The sequence below is a fragment of the Rhinopithecus bieti genome, unplaced genomic scaffold (assembly GCF_001698545.2).
Source record: "Rhinopithecus bieti isolate Rb0 unplaced genomic scaffold, ASM169854v2 scaffold_15676, whole genome shotgun sequence".
In the NCBI taxonomy this organism is placed as follows: domain Eukaryota; kingdom Metazoa; phylum Chordata; class Mammalia; order Primates; family Cercopithecidae; genus Rhinopithecus; species Rhinopithecus bieti.
In genome coordinates this window covers 672,343-689,879 of record NW_016809194.1, presented here as the reverse complement: position 1 = coordinate 689,879, position 17,537 = coordinate 672,343, and the positions used below count along the sequence as shown (strand labels likewise).

The following is a 17,537-nucleotide window of genomic DNA, read 5'->3' as shown; positions in this document are numbered from 1 at the left end:
CAAAAGCCCTTCCCCAATTTTTTTTTTTTTTTTTTTTTTTTTTTTTAACATGGAGTCTCGCTCTGTCACCCAGGCTGGAGTGCAGTGGTACGATCTTGGCTCACTACGACCTCTGCCTCCTGGGTTCAAGTGATTCTCCTGCCTCAGCCTCCTGAGTAGCTGGGATTAACAGGTGCATGCCACCATGCCTGGCTAATTTTGTATTTTCGTAGAGAGGGGTTTCACTGTGTTAGCCAGGATGGTCTCGTTCTCCTAACCTCATGATCCACCCGCCTTGGCCTCCCAAAATGCTGGGATTACAGGCGTGAGCAAGTGCACCCGGCCCCTTCCTCAGTTTTTAAAAAAGCTGCATTGACCTCTGTTGTGGGGATGTGTTACAATATATTCAACTAATCTCCTACGCATAGCATTTAGGTTTTTCAATTTTGCATTTCCAGCAGACAGTGCTTCAATAAATAACCTTGTAGTCTGTACAAATTCACAGCAAAGGAGCAAGATAATTTAGGCCACATATCAAACTGTGAAGCTTTGATGTGCCCATCTCCAAAAGCCACCTTCATATTTGACTGCCCACTTTTAGACTCCATACAGTTACTGCCTTGAGACCTGATCAAGCTGCTAGATTCCCTGGACACTCTGTAAGTGGGCCTAGCAACAGTCTTCTCAGCTGCAGCCATTCCCCTGCCATTCCAGAGTAGGGTTTTTGTTTTTGTTTTGGTTTGTTTGTTTTGGGTTTTTTTTTTTTTTTTTTTGAGACAGTCTCACTCTGTTGCCCAGGCTGGAGTGCAGTGGCACGATCTTGGCTCACTGCAACCTCCACATCCTGGGTTCAAGCAATTCTCCTGCCTCAGTCTTCTGAGGAGCTGGGATAACAGGCATGTGCCAGCATGCCTGGCTCATTTTTGTATTTTTAGTAGAGATGGGGTTTTGCCATGTTGGCCAGGTTGTACTTGAACTCCTGACCTCAGGTGACCCATTTGTCTCAGCCTCCCAAAGTGTTGGCATTACAGGTATGAGCCATCATGCCCAGCCCAAAGTGGGGCTTTCATTTCAACCTGCATCTTCTCAAGTCAACGTTCATGACCTTATTTTCATCTTTGGGTGACTCCTTACCCCTGGCAGAATGCTGATCTGCCCCAAACATTCATTCATATGGGAGTTATTCTTTGGGCTTCCTGTTCAATTATTCTGAATGTTTACTGGCCTATTTAAACTAGAGCTCCACAATAGGGGTATCAATGGCATCAGGGAAGGCCATATTGTCCTAAAACACTTCTATAAGATTCTATCTCCGGGCCAGGCGCGGTGGCTCAAGCCTGTAATCCCAGCACTTTGGGAGGCCGAGACGGGCGGATCACGAGGTCAGGAGATCAAGACCATCCTGGCTAACATGGTGAAACCCCGTCTCTACTAAAAAAAATACAAAAAACTAGCCGGGCGACCTGGCGGGCGCCTGTAGTCCCAGCTACTTGGGAGGCTGAGGCAGGAGAATGGCATGAACCCGGGAGGCGGAGCTTGCAGTGAGCTGAGATCTGGCCACTGCACTCCAGCCTGGGCGACAGAGCGAGACTCCGTCTCAAAAAAAAAAAAAAAAAAAAAAAGATTCTATCTCCATTCACTTGGGAGAAGATCCATTGGGAATTCATCCACCTGGCTTTAAAAAGGTTAAGAACCAGTGTATTACATTCTATATTTTTAAACATTGATTGGAGGGAAAGATACTGGTTGGGGATCACCCTCCAATTCCTGTTCACTTAAGTGATTCCTCATTTTAGGTTAAAAAAAAAAAGAATTTTTTTTTGAGACAGAGTCTTGCTCTGTTGCCCAAGCTGCGCAATCTCAGCTCACCGCAACCTCCGCCTCCCAGGTTCAAGGGATTTTCCTGCCTCAGCCTCCCAAGTAGCTGAGACTACAAGTGCACACCACCATCCTCAGCTAATTTTCATATTTTTAGTAGAGATAGGGCTTTGCCATGTTGGCCCGGCTGGTCTCAAACTTCTGGCCTCGAGTGATCTGCCCGCCTTGGCCTTCCAAATTGCTGGGATTACAGGCATGAGCCACCGTGCGCAGCCTTAATATACGAATTTTACACAAGCTTTTAAATACATATTTAAAATGGATATTAAACATCTCTTTTGGACAAACAAAACTAAACAGTAAGTTGTACCTCCTTTTAATATTAATGACTCTAAAGATAAATAATCTGGCAAGTGTGAAGTTAAAGGACATTTTATTTACTGACAGATTGAAAACTGTAACTCCAGGTAGTGCAAAATGCACCACAACCCAATTACAAAGAACAGGTGTTAACACACAATGTTTAAACAATGCTACACTCATTTTTGGCAAAGTGCTGTATTGTTCAGTCTGTGTACAAAACTGACCATCTATGAACCAATCAGTATAAAAAATTTCTATAAAAACAAAAAATTTAGACAGTGGCTCAAGAAAACAAGCTGCCATTTATGCATAGATTGATGTACAGTAACCTAACCAAATGTCCCTTTTGAATTTTCAAGTTGATGAAAAAAAAAAAGTGTGTCCAGAAACACATTAAGAAGGCACTTGTACAGTCTACAATACTCTTCAGTCTCCATAACTTCATGTCCTGCCCCTATAAAGAAAATATGTTCACAATTGTACTTGAAAAAAAGCCACTTAAAAAAAAAAATAACACATGCAATTATTGAAGTTCAAAATCTCTGTAGGAAAACACAACCAAAACACAAGCAAAACCACTCATACACTCCAAGCCTGAAACACACATCTAACCTCCCCAGATACTGGTTTGGTTTTCAGAGGTCCACCTAGAAAACAAATATTAAAACTTCAGGCAAAACAGAGCAAAACTGGACATTTAACAATTATACAATTTTTAAAAGTGTCATAAAGAAAATTCTCAATGATATACAAAATATTGTCCACTTAAGCTGCCTGCCTTTCAAGAGTAACTCTCCTCCCATGCAAAGGATACTGTTGGACATAAAAGATATCCTCATCTGCATGCTTTCCAGTACCTCTTTTTCCACCTTAAACCACTTTAATTGGTGTCAGATTTCAAGTGAAATTGATGTATGGCAAGGCTGACACCACTGTATCATGTAGGTTTTCTAAATAAAGCATTTTATGTATAATTTTAAGCATTAAAATAAGTAGATAGAGATGCCATTTCTAAAATATCAGCATGGCTGATGGCAGTGAAACCATCCAAGATAGAAACCCAACTTTTAACAAGTTTAACCAGTATTTATGGGCCTTATAAAATAAAAAGATAATTTTAAAGTAACATTACAAACATATACTAGTGTCTCCCAGTACAAGGAGCAGTCTCTTAATTGACTCAAAGAACAAAAACTAATACGTGGAAACTCTTAAACTTTTCCCACTAATCTATTTAAATGTAAATATCTTCTAGTTGGAGTCCTTTATATTTTTGTTTCCAACTCAGAGAAAATGAGAATAATGAAGATACTCTTCCTTGCTTGTTTTTCTTAAGAGTACATAAAGATAATATATAATGTATTTCATCGAGGAGAAAGAGAAGTAGCAAGGATTTCAATGAAGACATAATGATTACAAACCAGTGTACTATACAGATTTGAGAAGCAGAAACAATGCTGAACAGCCTGCTCAAGTTTTAAATAAACTGTCTTCTCACTCAAAGTACTGATACAACAGAGAAGGTATGTAAACAGGAACAGTTTGCATGGGGATTGGAAAAATGTACAGGAAATTAATATTTCTTAAAAGGTCCCTGCAATAGGAAGTCAAAAATCCAATCACTGTGCATCTTTCTGCAAAAAATTCCCTACCCAATCAACCATATAAATGCATTGCCACATAAGATAAATAATGGATGGCTAATTTTCCACTTACAGTGCAGTACACAATTAGTTGAGGAAGAAAAATAAACATAAGATATATATTATAAAATGTTTTAACAACAAAAACAAACTTTGAGAAACATGGTGCACTGTAAAAGCTAAGAAACTCATTCACGAAGCACTGCTTGTATACACCACATATTCCAGACTTTTTCCAAGTAACATTCTATGTTAACAGTTTAGAGCTACTAATTCAGAGGGGTCTTATTTCTCACTGCTTGCATTTTAAAGAAATATGACTAAAGCACATTGTAAACCACTAATATTTATAATAGCAAAAAAAAAAAAAGCTCATAATAAAATGCATTTTGGCCGTGTTTCAGAGAATACTTAACAGGTCAACATCGTTCTGTGTTGTGGTTGGCCTTGTGTCTTACATACAGGAGATGCCTAACATCTAATGACCAAGAGTTTCAACTGAATTATATAACCATTTTCTTCAACACTTACATGTGCCAATTTTAGGCAGAAACCACAGTATGATATTCCAGGTGGTGTGGTAATCCCAACCTTGAAAAAAAGCCCAATGAATGTAATTTTTTGTTTTCTAGGTACAAAGTGTAAAAAACTAGCCCCAGATAAGGCAAACAAAAAGTCAATAAGGAAATCTGGAAAAAAGGCCATTGCAGTTAATACACAAATCTGTTCATGCTGCCAAACAAAATCTAATGGCTGAACTTCTGTAGCTTGTGAGGTACTAACAACTTACATGCAATGTATGAAAAAGAGACGCCGTGTATTCAGAGGTTTACATCCTGAAGACATTAAGCTGGTCATTTTCAGGTTACCAATGCATGGCCCTATAACAAACATCGTATAAAACATACACACCTTCATGGAAACTCTACCTTATCTCCCAACTCTGGTAAACACAAATGGTAAAAAAACAACTTCTAACTCACTTTGACAAAACTTTACAGATTTGGCCCCTAATTAGACAACAAATAAATAAAGAGGAAGTCAAAACAGAAAGGGCAATAAGGAGAAAGGGGGATCTGGACTCTTGTTCTAAGGAGACATTCTGGCACTTCATCACAGCCAGTAGAAGAACAATGTAAAACCTCCATCTGACTACACATTTGACCTCTTCCACTCCAAACGCTCTAGTCTAGTCAGAAAAGAGCACAGCTCTTCCCTGAAAGTCTCCCAGGGTTCCCTGCATCAAGCCACTACAGGGTTATTGAAAAATATAATACTTCACATAAGTATATGCTGCTTTTCTCCTTGAAAACATTTTATAGACCTGTACTCATTTAATTAGGGTTGCAGAGGAGATGGAAAAACAAGCTGTTTGATTATGAAGGCAACACTTCTGTCAGTAGAATTGCTTTAGATTGTAAATGTGTTTACTTCAGAGGAAATCAGAGTGGATGGCTCAGCAAAACCCATCACAACTGCGGAAAAAGGAAGTGACTGGCTAGAGGTAAGGAAATAGATTTTCTCTAAGTTAACTGGCCAACATGTGAATCGAACCCTGCACCCTGGCCTCATTAGCACCAACACTGTGAAGAACAGCTGTGGCAGAGAAAGTGCCACGGCCCCACCCCATCACCAAATTCAGTAGAAAGGCCCTTGGAATTTCCTACAAGGTTCAGTTCTGAACAGCCCCACTTCAAATCAGTATAGAATCCTCACAGTGACTCTGTGAGGGAGGTAAATGTCACTGCTCCCCTGTTGGTGGGGGAAACAGAGGCCAGAGTGGTTAAAGATTTTGCCTGAAGTTAAAAAAAAAAAAAAACAGAAAAGTCATTTGGACTGCAGGGAAGAATACTTACAAGGCAATTAAAAAAAAAATAGAAAAAAGTTGAGCCAACCTGTCACTCTTCACTCAGATACCATGAAAGACATCAGCAGACATTCCCCCACACCCTTGCTTGCCACTTGGCAGGACAGGCTCCATGACAGAGGATTTTTCACTCTGTGTGGAAATATAAGGCCTATCTCTTTTCCCGTGGGCAGAGAGAAATATGAAGTCACTCAAGTGCCTGGACAAGTACTTCCGAATTTATAGCTGAGAGCGAGGTGAGGAGTGGGCAGAATTGGCAGGAAGGAATCGTAACAAATTAAATACTGCACTAATGGGTTAGTTACAGACATGAATTTTTCCAAATAAAATTTCACAGGTCTAATTTAATCCCTCTGCACGGGACAAGTGCCTCTGTCTACAACACCTGTAATGTCTGTACCACGTCATGCAGTCACATTGGAATCACTGAATGCACTCTTCACTAAAGCTTAATGTACCTGAATTCCAAATGAACTGCATGACTAATCTGGGGAAAAACCATACGCATAGAATACATCAAGTTTTCTTTCAAAAGAAAGTCTAGCCGTAATTCCATTATATCCATGGCAACTATCACCTGTTAATGCTCATATTAGTGTGTAAAAATGTATTCATCATATACAGAGAGATTATCAAGTACTGGTCAATAAAGTGTGTAGCTGACCCTGAGAATAAGTTTTTGCTTGCTCAAAAGATTAATACAAAATAAAATGAAAATGAAAGATGCCTATTCTCGTACTTGGGAAGAAATGTCTTTAAAATGCTGACTAATGTACACCCTAATAGATTTAAAGACACCCCCAAACACCAAACACTGTAATTATATTGATATGTTTCCAGAAATAATCTGAAAAAGTGTACAAAAAAGTAAATGTTAAAGGCAAGGCATTATGTGATACACAGCATATAAATCTGATTTTCAAGATAGTGTCTAAATACACTGATAAAACTGTGATTGGTTATCAATTGGTTGTAAAGAGACAACACTTTCATTGTACATATACGCACATCCATACACATATGCACAAACCAAGAGAAACCAACCAATAAAACTTAAAATTCTTAGTAATTGTACTGACGCGGGCAGGGCTGATGAACAACCCAGCCATTGTGCTTGACTTGCCGAGAGTGGCAATCCCTGGTAAGATTTTGGCGACGAAGGCTATTTCTGTTAAGAGACTGTCTTTCACTATGTTCTTTTATCCACTGGGAAGGACGAAAGCTTTTGGGTTGTTCCAGAAAAGTTGTATGAGCAGCAAGAGCTGCAACATAACAATGAATATGCTGCCCCATTTCATTTTGAGCTTCCACTCTGAAACAGAAAAAAGTGGGGATGTATTAAATAACAGAGTATGTTATTAACGAAACTGGAAAAGTTACTTAGCAATTCAGTTTGCCGTGCTAATTTGTTTATGGCTGAATGAGAGTTTGTGTTTCATGGCTGACAGACAAGTTTATTATTCTGTGACCCCACTGACTGATAGTGGCGGAGAGGAGAGCCAACTGTTACTAGAAAGATGCCATGTAAGCCCCAGATGGCTCACTAAGTTAAGACTGTTTTCTAAAAATACACTTTATACTTTGAATTTCATTTACAGAGCACACACATTTATATAAGCTTGTCTGGGAGGGGAGCTAACATTTATTGAATATCTGCATTTGCCAATTCTTTTGCAAATACGTATTTTAATTCTTACCATAATCTTACAAGGAAAATATTTTAATTCCCAAATTTTACTGATCAGAAAGCAGTGTGCTCACAATACCTTCACAAGACATTTCCTGTCTATAAGTAAAATGTTCCAGGAAACATGCTTTAAATCTTTATTTAACAGAAATATGCATATGGAAATTCTACTCATTTACCATTTTTCTAGATAAGAAGCTATAGCTTATTATAGAATAAATCTCTTTATCTCACAACAGGGCACTTTTGAGATGGTATTTACATGGCAATATTATAAGACTCTTGAATAACACAATCTTAAAATATGGCTACACACAGTATGATTATGTTTTCCATATAAAAAAACTAATCAAGTGGGATTGCTGTAAACAATGTCAACACGTAACATGAAGAGCTTTATGATTTTTAAGGGTTATTTTACACAGGAAGGGCAGTGACACATTCTGCCTAAAATCACTTGAGGAAAACACTATTCTCTTTTATTACATATATATATGTATATACAAACTTTTTTTAAAGTAGAATTTTAAGAGGCCACATTAAGAAACTAATAGAAAAAAAGTTAATATAAAGAAAGTTATTTTTAGGCCAGGTGCTGTGGCTCACTCTTGTAATCCCAACACTTTGGGAGGCCAAGGCGAGTGGATCACCTTAGTAGAGTTCAAGACCAGCCTGGCCAACATGGTGAAACACCATCTCTACTAAAAATACAAAAATTGGCCAGGTGTGGTGATGCAAGCCTGTAATCCCAGCTACTTGGGAGACTGAGACAAGAGAATCACTTGAATGCTCCCCGTGAGCCGAGATCGCACCATTGCACTCCAGCCTGAGTGACAGAGTGAGACTCCCTCTCAAAAAAAAAAAAAAAGTCATTTTAAAAGGTCCGCATTTGGGTCCTTTGCCTCCCTATGCATACATATATCACACAGTCTCGAAGTGAATATACTTACTCTGTGCCCGTCAGTCTTATAAGCAGCTTTTCCTGGCCCTACAAATGTTAAATGGTGAACTATTAAATCACTAGTAAGATTTAAAATGCTATTGTAACTTTACTATTAGGATGTGGTCAACTTTTATTAAAACTGGTTTACTATGTGCCATTAAAGGCACATACATGTACTTAAGATGATAACATGTAAAACCTTCAAAAGCAGTATTTATAAAGGCTAAAATACAATGAAACATATACCCCGAATCCCACTATAATTACAAAGCACCTCAATTTTCTGTGCTTTATGCTAATATCCCCAATGATAGACACAATTTAAGCAATTTGACGTCTGAAAGACATATGATTTATTTCCTGCTAAGAAAACATATTTACTACAAAGCTAGCTTAATTTTGGTAACACCTGATTTCCATCTTGATTTAGCAAGACTTCCTTATAAGAATTTCAAATCCCAAAATAAGGATGTTAAAAAAAAAAATCATAGTCACTATTTTAAAACTGTAATAATTTACAGGAATTTCCTGTGTGCAGAAAGGATTCACATAAAAGTCAGTGCATTCTGGCCAGGCATAATGGCTCATGCCTGTAATCCCAGAACTTTGGAAGATCAAGGTGGGCGGATCACTTGAGGTCAGGAGTTCGAGACCAGCCTGGCCAACATGGTGAAACCCCATCTCTACTAAAAATACAAAAAATTAGCTGGAGATGGTGGCACGTGCCTGTAATCCCAGTTACTCGGCAGGCCGAGGCAGGAGGATCACTTGAACCCAGTGTGGAGGTTGCAGTGAGCCGAGATCACGCCACTGCAATCCAGCCTGGGCGACAGAGTGAGACTCCGTGTTAAGATAAATAAATAAATTAAAATTCAGTGCCTTCTTTTGATCCTTTATATATGGAAAAGTACGTATTTATCCCTATATGTTATAACTATCATATATGAATGCAAAGACAAACAAGATACAAAAACAACATTCTCACTGTACCAAAACTAGAAACCCATAACAACCTTGAAAAGGAAGGAAGAAGAAGAAATCTGAAACAAAATGGTGGAGATCATTTCCTAAATAAGTAGTTTATAAAATAGTATATATGGGCCGGGCACAGTGGCTCATACCTGTAATCCCAGCACTTTGGGAGGCCAAGACAGGTGGCTCACCTGAGGTTAGGAGTTGGAGACCAGCCTAGTCAACATGGTGAAACCTTGTCTCTACTAAAAACACAACATTAGCCAGGTGTGGTGGTACACACCTGTAGTCCCAGCTACTCAGGAGGGTGAGGCATGAGAATTGCCTGAATCTGGGAGGCAGAGGTTGCAGTGAACTGAGATCATGCCACTGCATTCCAACCTGGGTAACAGAGCAAGACACTGTCTCAAAAAAAAAAAAAGTATACTGCTGGGCATGGTGCCTCACGCCTGTAATCCCAGCACTTTGGGAGGCCAAGGCGGGCGGATCATGAAGTCAGGACTTCAAGACTAGCCTGGCCAACATGGTGAAGCCCCGTTTCTACTAAAAATACAAAAATTAGCCAGGCATGGTGGTGTGGTCCTGTAATCCCAGCTACTCAGGAGGCTGAGGCAGGAGAATTGCTTGAACCTGGGAGGCGGAGGTTGCAGTGAGCTGAGATCGCACCATTGTGCTCCAGCCTGGGCAACAAGAGTGAAACTCTGTCTCAAAAAAAAAAAAAAGTATATATGGCACGTTGCCATTTAGGTTAAAAGTTGATATGTACATACAGGCACAGAAACAAAACACAATCTGGAAGGATATACTCTAGGATGTTAAAAGTATTCATCTCTGGGTCATGAAAATGTCATTTCCAATTTTTGCATATTTGTATTTTCTAATTGTTTACATTGCATTTGTACTGTTTCTGTAGTAAATTCTTTTGCAAAGCTACTGACTACACATACACACACACACACACAAAACACTGAAAAGTAAACATACAAATGCCAGTAAGTTTAAAGTGACTAATTATTATAAATTCTTTTTTTTTTTTTTTGAGACGGAGCCTTGTTTTGTCACCTAGGCTGGAGCGCAGTGTGGCGTGATCTCAGCTCACTGCAACCTCCGCCTCCCGGGTTCAAGCAATTCTCCTGCCTCAGCCTCCCTAGTAGCTGGGAGTACAGGTGCCCACCAGCACGCCTGGCTAATTTTTGTATTTTTAAGATGGGGTTTCGCCATGTTGGACAGGCTGGGTCTTGAACTCCTGACCTTGTGATCCGCCCACCCCAGCCTCCCAAACTGCTGGGATTACAGGTGTAAGCCACTGTGCCTGGCCTAATTATAAATTATTGAGTGGCATTCCTCAGAGGTAAAATCAGAATCAGGAGGAAAGAATTTTCAAGAAATGAATGTGAAGCAACTCTAAAGCAATTAAATAAATAGCAACTCCAAAAAGTTGTATTTTAATTTTTTGTTGGCATGCCTGAAACATCTCTTAATAAACTTGTAGCACTGAATAAAGTGCCAGTTAAAGTAACATTCCCCACCCAAGACCTTACCTAGGATATAGCCTGGCATCATGTAACATATAAGAAAGTTGTTTTCATTTTGGTACAAGCAAAATGAAATGAAATATGTAAAATCATCTATAATATTAAGACTTGAGAGTATAAAAAACTCTAGTAAAGTTAACAAATTAATGTGCTGCCTAGGGTTTGTTTATATCTGGAAAACAGGAAACAGTAGATAGAGAGCTAGACAGACAGACAGATATAATAGATACAATACTTTTCTTAGTAGAGTCAGAGCCTGGACATGACAACACTAACAACAGGGATATTCTGAACTGCTCCAAGGATCCAAATCCACCTGGACCCTCAACCTAAGAGAGGGAATGCCAACATTCCCAAAATACTTTAACAGGAAACATTCCACTAAGGTACACAATAGGACAGTGGGACTTTCAGCTAATTAACAGGGTAATGGGGTTTACTTTAGTGGGTGGGAACAATCTCAGATATTTCCTGGATATATTCTCTGGACAAAGGTCACATAATGTCTGTAAATTTGGGGAAACTTAAAAAGCCAGAAGGCAGAGATTACAAGAGAAGTAACCAACAATTGCTTGGGGCAATAGACTGATTGATTAATCAAGATAATGACTGACAAATGGGCAAGGATCTATTTCTGTCTCTGCTGGGAACCGAAGGCCTCTCCTATACAAGTGGGTAAAATGGTTGGGGGTGGTGAAGATAAATTCCTGGGACTCCTTGGTGTGGGAGCTCCATGTGCTGTGGTATCAAGATCCATTGGTAAAGCCCTGATTCAGGCTACAATTAGATTGGAGAACATAAAAATGCAAGGGTTGATAGGATTATGAAAGTTAGGATGTTTAAGTGAGCTTTACGTAAAGAAGTTATATCCCCTCTTACCTAAATGTTTTATGAGAATGGATATGTCTGGCTGGAGACACACTTCCCCTACCTAGTACTGTAAAACAAAAGGTATGTAAATCTGCCCTTCATGACAATATTAACTGGACATGCTAAATGGGGACCAATAGCACTGCCCAGGTCCACACAGTGTATAGTAGAAGCTGGATTGGTGGTAGGGACAAATTATCTGTCTGATAGTCTTATGTGGAAGGGAAACTGGCACTTACGGCAAAAGACTGTGAGCACCTCTCAGTAACAACTACTGGCACTTTGCACTAGAGAATTTCCACATGAGAGGCATTTAATCCCTTGCTAAAGGACATTAATTGAAGCTACCCCTATGACTGAGGGACATAAAATGATCTTGAAACCTGAAATACCCATGCTGTCTTTGGTGATATCAGAGAAACACTAATTGGGAGGGCAGTGCCCAGAAGAGTTCCATAAAAAATGGAAATGGTTTATACAGGATCATGTTATGTAGGGAATGTAAGGAGGACACACCCACAAGCAGGGAGCGTCTCTCCACCTTGGACTGACTCTGGAACTGTGTGAGGAGCTGGATTCCACAGTGCTAGTAGCTCTCAACTGACTGACAAAGAGCTGCTTGGTTGTGCATGGCAGTTCCAAGGTGAACAGACAGCATCCTGTTTGGAAGGATGCTACTTTGATCAAAGGAGGTAAAAACAAATCGGCTCTGTGGGTTGAACTGCACGCTGGTTTCCTAGCGATGACGGAAGCCCCTAGGTTTGGGTTTTTACTGACTCATGAGCAGTGGCCAATGGACATGGTCAGGCAGAATCACAATGAAAACCTGGACTTTTAAAGGGATGGCTTCCATAGGGAGCACAACCCTATGGAAATTTGAGGGGTACATTAGGATGTGCCAATGGCCATCAGAAGAACTCCCTTCCAGGTTTGGAAGGTGACTGGGACTGGAAGCAGATATATCCCCATGTGCTCCCTGGAGGTGCCCTCCTGGGTTCATTAAATGAGTGGTACAGGCAATGCAGAGACGAGCTGCATCTAGACATTCCTCTTCTACCCTCTCAGGCACAAATACCAATGAGAACCGTTTTGCCAGTCAGCAAAAGAGACAGACTACTGATGAGGGGCAGATTCCCCGGTGGGAAGGCCCTGAGCATAGCTACAAGTGAGACTGGTGCTGGTATCCCTGGGGAGCTACAAATGGGTCTTGAGAAGAAGAGACAGTCTCTGGAGTGGGCTTTACTTACCCAGTGGAAGATGCAAATGCTCAGAGCGCCATAAAAAACCCAGAACAGAAGATACCGCATGGATGTGGACAGTTGACTGTCATTTCTTCAAACCAAAGGACACACTATATAGCCCATAACGCCCAAAAGCACTCTGGGAGGCAGAGGCGGTGGATCACCAAAGGTCAGGAGTTCGAGACCAGCCTGGCCAATATGGTGACACCCCCCCCTTTCTACTAAAAGTACAAATATTACCCAAGTATGGGGGTGGGTGCCTGTAATCCCAGCTACTTGGGAGGCTGAGAAAGGAGAATCATTTGATCCCGGGAGGTGGAGGTTGCGATGAGCCGAGATCCTGCCACTGCCCCCCAGCCTGGGCGACAGAGTGAGACTCCATCTCAAAAAAAAACCCAAAAAACAAAAAACCCAAAAACAAAATGGGGGGATAAAAGCATGAAGGGCTGGTTGTCCCCACAAGATTTTCCTGTTTTTCTGGTGATATGAGGAAGAAGGAATGGGGAGGATGCTGGTATGACTTATACAATTCTAGCCAAGGGTTGAGTGTGCTAGTATAATGATTTTAACTTTTTCTTTCTTTCCCACATCACCTCATTTTTTTCCCCTCTACCAGATGCAATGGTCCTAGGACCAGTGCTGTAACTACAAGTACTGGAAGCAGGGATGGTTACTGAGCAAGAAGCTGTAACTGTGTTTTTAAACCTCATGTCAAAAGTCCTAAGGGCCTTATGGGGTTACCTACACCCCATCTTGCAAAACTGGAGTCAACAATGAACGCAGCTATATTGTCTGGTGGTAAAAACAGCCCACTAATTTTGTACCTATGTCACCTTACTCTATCTGAATGGGAGTGGACTGAGGGAGAGGTACTTGCTAAACTAGTATTGCTACCTGCAATCTAGACCAGCACAGTGGCTAAAGCTAACATCCCTTACAGAGATGGAAAAGTTTGGGTATAAATGAAGAAAAAGAGGATAAAAGAATGAATAAATAGGTTATGAACTGGGATCAATTCATCATATTAATACCTTGAAACAGGCTCAGAGAGAAAGATGACATTGTCTCTAAGTTCAGGTATACCAGATGCCTGAAAGGGTGAAGCTACATGTTTGCCAAAACCATTTCTGCTTTTGGAAACCAACAAGATCAATAAACCTGCAAACCTGAGTGGCCTCGCCCTGGGAGACATGCTCATACAATACAATGATGGATGTAATGAATTATAGACTGAATGGGATTCCGGTGTTGTGCCAGTAGTTTTTGAGTTCCATATCCTTTTGTTGTAAGGAATCCAAGTTTGAAGACTGAGGCTGGACTGTAAAATATATATACTGTAAAATATATATTAAGTCTTGTCAGTCTCCTGGCATACCGCTCCTAAAATCCTTGGAACCTCCAACATGGAAAGTGTATGCTAATTAGTTGACTGGTGGTTGGCAGCAACTAGACAGCTTCAGGATGGGATTTGGTCACTAGAAAGACCAAGTTAGAGTTGGGACTTTTAGCCCCACCCCTCAAACTCCAGAGAGGGGAGAGGGTCTGAAGGTTAAGCCAATCACCAATGGCCAATGATTTAATCAATTATGCTGATGTACTGATGCCTCCATAAGACCCCAAAAGTACTGGATTCAGGGAGCCTCTGGAGAGCTAACATGTGGAGTTTCCTGGAGGGTGGGGTGCACAGAGGACATGGAAGCTCCATGCCCTCCCCACATGCCTTGCTTTATGCATCCCTTCATCTGTATCCTTTATAATAAACCAGAAAACATGTTCTCCCAAGTTCTATAAGATGCTCTAGCAAATTAATCAAACCCAAGGAAGGGGTCATAGGAACACCAGTTTACAGCTGGTTGGTCAGAAGCATAAGTAAAACCTGGGGCTTGAGATTGGCATCAGAAATGGGAGGCAGTCTTTTGGGACTAAGCCTTCAACCTATGGGACACTAGAAGGTGTCCACTGCTGGAGGACTGTGGTGTGTGAAAAAAACCCACACATCTGGTGTCAGAAGCACTGGGTGACTGTGCAGTGTGAGTATTGCAGTAAGAAACTGAGTTCGTTAAATTCTCAGACAAGGTTTTCAAGGTTACATCATTTGATGCGATGTAGCTAGAAATACTTGGAAGAAAATAAATTTTAAGACATGATATTCTAGTTGAATTTGATACCCTAAAAAATCCAGTCTATAAAGTCAGAGTCATGTTCTAAGATACTTAGCAGAAATGCCAGTCTTATTTCTAATCAGTAGCAGAATTTTGTAAATGAGAATGCTATTATATAACTGGGGCCATGCTACATCTAACTTTCTTAAAAAATCGAAAATCAACAAGTGTTTGTTTCTGTTTTTGAGACAGAGTCTCGCTCTGTCACCCAGGCTGATGTGCAGTGGCACAATCTTGGCTCAGTGCAACATCTGTCTCCTGGTTCAAGCCATCCTCCCACCTCAGTCTCTTGAGTAGCTGGGACTATAGGTGTGCACCACCACACCTGGCTAATTTTTTGTTAGTTTTTGTGCAGACAGGATTTCACCATGTTGCCTACGGTGGTCCTGAACTCCTGAGCTCAAGTGATCTGCCTGCCTTGGCCTCCCAAAGTGCTGGGATTACAGGTGTGAGACACCGTGACCGGTCAACAAGTTATCTTATGGATCATCTTGTGTACTGTGCACACACATGCTTTCATAAATCTCTAACAAAATTACTTTTGCATCTTCTAGTAACTTAGGTTTGAATTAAAGACAAAATGCATGCTCAGTGGACTGCCTACAGAGAGTTAAAATACTTGTAACATACCTGGGACTACTTGGATTATGTAATTCATCAGTCCCACAGGTGGCCTCACTGAGACCAGGGCAGGAGTTATGCACAGCATAGACAGACATGCTGGGATGTTCAATGAGAAGGTTTTCCATAGGACTCGTTTCCACCTTGATAGTGGTTAATCCACCTGCAGTAAAACACGGGGGTGGGGTGATAAACCAGCTCTCCTCCATTGGACATGACTCAAACTGGAGGAAGCAGGAATCACTTGTATCAGCCAAGCACTCAAGAGATGCTGGTAAACAGGAAAAGACTGAAGGGTGCTCAGTAGGTGACTCTTCACTGATGTCCTCCTCCTCCTCTTCTTCTTCTTCTGCTGAGAAACCAGTGCAAGTATCTAGATTGTAGTCCATATTACAGTCCATGTGTGTTGTAGAAGAGTCCCACAGGAGGATGATTATCACATTGGGCAGTCATTATAAAGTCACCCATCAAATTCACAGCACAGAAAAAGAAGAGATGATACTATTAGCTGGTGCTCACTATCTTCTTTTATTTAGTTCAGAAACAAACCCATTTATATTCATCTGTATGATTATAAAATTATTTCTGAGCACAGAAATTGTGTGTGTGTGTGTGTCACTATATGGGATGGATTATGTTGGTTTTGCAGGAGTGATTTTAAGACTTTCTATTCTGCTGAATAACTGTAATGAGCCATATGGGTTACTACTTGTCTAATACAAGGGTCTTCTATTGAAGTGCCCTTGATCTAATCAATCTGTAAGAGTTGCAAAACTAAAAACTGATGCCAGTCAATTTCACTGACATTATCTAGCACAGGTGGTTTCCTGCAATTTTTTAAAGACAAACTCCTGCTTACCTTTAAGGCTTAAAAACCCTCAGTTATTGGTTTTCTTATGCAAAAACTAAGATGCAAGTTTCCATTTTACTGTGAAGATGAACCACCAAGTAACCAAGTGTACCTTACCTATGAAGTCAACAAGAATCCATTCATCATCTTCTTTCTCACTGAATTCTGGTTCTTGGTTGGAGGAAGAACCGACTTCACCCACAAACATTTTATTCAGCCTCTGGAACATTGTTAAGGCAAGACTGAGAGTTTGGCTGGATGTCTTTTACAGCTGAGATTTCAAAACCTTGTCTTCAGTTGGCCCAATGGTACTGACAGGAGATTAAAGTGCACAGGGTGCTTATCAACTTAGGTGAAAAGCAAGAAGAGTCATTATCCCTAAAATAAAACAGAAAAAGAAAGTTATTTCACATCAGCATACACATATGTACATAAGTACATACACATACCACATACCCTTAGAAAAAAGCATATACCTTGGCCTACATTCTACAGCTATTCCCTTTCTGCAGGAGTCAAACTCAAGAAATGCAACATAATGTTTTGTAAATACTCTTACTCAAATTCAACCTATAAATATCTTAAAATGTGAAATAAAAGGGAAAGAGTTGGTTCTTTTTCATATCTATGCTTTTATAATAAGGGATGAATTTGAATAATATCCTTCAAACTTTTCTGCAAGCAGATGAGCAAATTGTAGATATTAACAGTCTTGGTATATGTTATTCAACTGCCCAGAAGTCCCAGCAACAGCGCCTGGTGACCACCATTATGCCGGGCCCTCACCCTCCTCTGGCTCATTTTTCTCTTCTACTCTGTACTTCTTGTCTATAACCGTAAGCATACCTGATTACGCTTAAAATCTATAAGCCCAGCAAGCACACTTTGACCTTCTAAACAATTCCTACAGCTGGCATGAAAAAATTTACACTGCAGAGAACTAAGCTTGGCCAAACCTAGAACTGGAAACACGATTCCTATGTGGT

At 40.4% G+C, this 17,537-nt stretch overlaps 1 protein-coding gene across 4 annotated transcripts in view; it reads right to left on the bottom strand.

The window, feature by feature from the left end:
• Positions 1–2,213: 2,213 nt before the first annotated feature.
• TP53INP1 (tumor protein p53 inducible nuclear protein 1) overlaps positions 2,214–17,537 on the bottom strand; it is a 51,984-nt gene continuing 36,660 nt past the window's right edge. For 2 of the 4 annotated variants that reach the window (XR_001888513.1, XM_017888826.1), the window contains 4 exons: positions 16,669–16,929; positions 15,711–16,074; positions 8,308–8,345; positions 2,214–6,982 (listed from right to left, as the gene is read on the bottom strand). Coding sequence is in view for 3 of the 4 variants with exons in the window: in XM_017888826.1 (XP_017744315.1) it covers positions 8,324–8,345; positions 15,711–16,074; positions 16,669–16,780 (498 nt within the window). In the remaining variant the exon portion in view is untranslated. The remainder of the gene's footprint in view (positions 6,983–8,307; positions 8,346–15,710; positions 16,075–16,668; positions 16,930–17,537) is intronic. The other 2 variants (XM_017888824.1, XM_017888823.1) reach the window with 1 other exon arrangement.